General features: G+C 44.2%; 1 protein-coding gene across 2 annotated transcripts in view; it reads right to left on the reverse strand.

Annotated features, from left to right (window-relative positions):
* The window catches only part of SLC17A8 (solute carrier family 17 member 8), a 48018-nt gene extending 46235 nt beyond the window's left edge, over window positions 1-1783 (reverse strand). For both annotated transcript variants that reach the window (XM_012814207.1, XM_003783317.1), the window contains exon 1: window positions 1371-1783. In XM_012814207.1, coding sequence (XP_012669661.1) covers window positions 1371-1471 — 101 coding nt within the window. In that variant the 5' untranslated portion in view covers window positions 1472-1783. The remainder of the gene's footprint in view (window positions 1-1370) is intronic.
* Window positions 1784-2928: the final 1145 nt, after the last annotated feature.

Below are 2928 nucleotides of genomic sequence, written 5' to 3' on the forward strand. Positions count from 1 at the left end.
GGCTGGGGATTCAAACCCGCCACCTTAGGTGTACATGGCTGGCGCCTTAGCCAGTTGAGCTATAGGCGCCGAGCCTAAATTTTGTATTTCTAATCAAAGGAACGCCACCACAGTAAGATGTTACCTGGGGAGCGCTCCACAGAAAGATAAACGCTCTTTTCAAAAATGTTATTGTAATCAATTTCTATCTTTAGCCCTGTGACTGTGCTAGGTTTTCATCTGTACCTGATAATTCAGCGTAGATCTGACCAAAGGCTTTTTGTTTTTCATTACCAAATTAATAAGGTGCCCAACCCTATTCTCTTATTATGAAAACTTATCAAGAGTGGAACAATGGAAAATTTGATCCTGACCGGGGTACTTGTGTTATGAAACACAAGAAATGGGTAGAATCTTAGGTTGCCTAGAAATAGTCCTTTAAATGCAAAAGTTTTTAAATTTAAGAGATTTCACAGAAAAGTTAAAAGGAGATACCAGGTGGTGTTTTCATTAACCAGGATCAGAAGTAATCATTCAGACACATAAAACAACTTATCCAGCATAGTTTTTGCATTTTTTTATATCACAGAAACAAGTCATTTTACCTTGCACGTAAGGACTGCTTATTAACTCACCTATAAAACCTAAGAAGGCATTTAACTATGTCTGCAAAATCCACAAATTAAAATGTCACAGCAATTCATTCATTTAGGGTGCCTTTTCTTTCCAGTAATGTTCCATTGAATTTTTTTCTTTTAATTTGCTTTTGGTTTGGACTAAGCTCCCATTCAATTCAATGATAGCACTTCATATTTGCCCACTGCAATCATGTGAGATTTTCTCCGACAAAGAATATTATTATTTTAAGTTACCTCCTTCAAACTATTGGGTAACTATCCTTCTCTTTGAAAACCATACCACTAGAAACCACTTTATAGATTTCATTTAACAAGCTAAAAAAAAAATACAAATATTTAATTTTTATTCATAGTGGAAAAATAGTAAAAAACACTTAAAACTTATTTCAGCTCAAAGCCTAACTGGATTTGTTATTACTCTTGCATTAACATGAAATATTATCTCCTTTCGTATCTTCTAATTCCATGCCCAACATACCATATGCAGTAATATCACCAGCTGCAGAAAGTGCCAATTTTGCTTTCTAAACAGACTACGTCTTGGTAATTTCCTAATTCAACCCAATATTTTAAATGCATCATTTTTTTCCTCCAGGCATAGATTGTTGGGGCTGGAAGGGGCTACAGAAGCCATCTAATTTGACCATCCCCTTCCTCATTAAAGCACGGCTTTAAAAACATGATACGAAATCTCTCCCACATTGGCAATACGAGGCTACTCAAATAAACCCAAAGTTTGCATTCAAACTTTACCTTCGCAGAATCCCCAAGGAATCTCCTACGGCATTCTTCACTCCTTCTTTCCCAGGTTTCAGAAATTTTTCTTTGAAGGTGTCAAATGCTTTAAAAGGCATTTTGAACCGGGAAGGCACCTCTGAGCCGTTAACAGTCACTCTCAGAAACTGTCATCCTTTCTCATTTCCAGTGTGGGGACCACTCCGTTTCCTTTGATGAATACCTGGAAGGCAGTTCCCATGGAGGTAACTACTCCAAATCAAAAAAGAGACGAAGGCCAGGCCAGATCTTCCAAGATGAGACAACTTCCTCCTCTCTCCCCACCCTTCAAAGAAGAGGCCAAAGGGTGAGCGTCTGGCTGGGAATTCAGCCCCTTGCAAAAGCTACCAGCTCGGTGCAGCCTGTGGCCGCTGTCTCAGGCAGCCACTTTCAGACTGAGCGCAGCCTCTCTCCCTCCCTGGGATGCAGCTGGAAGAGCTTACATGGGCTTCAGTCCAGGAGGAGTCCCCAGACCCGCAGCAGCATCTGCAGCCTCGCTCCAGCCCCTCCAGCCACTGCCAATCGTTTCCCCAGCCTGGCCCACCCAGCTCAGCTCGCTGGTGGCTCCCACGAAGCAGCCTTTCCAAGGTGATGCTATAGTAACCGGCACAATACCTGCCCCTCGGTGCCTTGGCTTATGAATGGGCTCTCAGCCAGAGCAGGCACCCAGAGAGGAGTTTATGAAACATTTACAAGTCCTTTGCTTTTCTGAGGTCTGGCCCTGCAGACAGGCTTTCAGCCACCACTTCATGGCTTTCATTCCCCCTCGTGGGAGCCATGGAACAGTTTTTCAGCCAGGCACTAGTACGGACATGGTCCCTGGAGGAACAATTGCACTTGAGTGGGATAAATACAAAAGCAGGCCACCTAGGACGGCATTTATTAACATTTGCTTCTGATCAAAAGAGCAGCCTTTTTCAAGGTGTGGTGGGTAGATACCATTGGGACCAAATCACTGAAGATATCTGAGCTAGACGGTATCTCCACTGGGTGCTCACTGTCCTTGCCATAAATAAAATATTTTTTTTTTATCACGGCACCCAAGGCCCCTCCATGGGACCCTGCACGGTGTCACTCTGCTTTCTACAACATCTCAGCATGTCACTGAGCTCAGCAAGCTCCCTCTTTGCCTCTGGGCTTTCCTCAAGTTGTACCCTTCCTGCCTATCTCTCCTCAGCCCTTCACCTGGGTAATTTCTAAGACACATTGAGACATCACACACTCTACAAAGCTGCACAGACAGGTAAGGTGCCCCTCCTTCGTGCCTCCAAATCACCTACAAGGACCCAGCAGGGAGTGGGCGTAACCTAAATATTTGCAGGACTGGGGTTGAAATGTCCTATGTTGTGGCCACATTCATGGGCAGCAGGATGGCACCTCTGTAAATGCTGCTGCCGTAAAGAAACCGCCTTCATCTGTGAGGCTCAGATGCGCCAATCCCCCAGTCTGCATATGACTGACAAATGACAATCAGCTGTAGGCTCTCAGGTTCCCCAGGAGTGATTTCCACAGGCCCAAACATTGTCCCCCGAAAGCC

This window comes from Otolemur garnettii, unplaced genomic scaffold, assembly GCF_000181295.1.
Source record: "Otolemur garnettii isolate 467f Iridium unplaced genomic scaffold, OtoGar3 scaffold00007, whole genome shotgun sequence".
Classification (NCBI taxonomy): domain Eukaryota; kingdom Metazoa; phylum Chordata; class Mammalia; order Primates; family Galagidae; genus Otolemur; species Otolemur garnettii.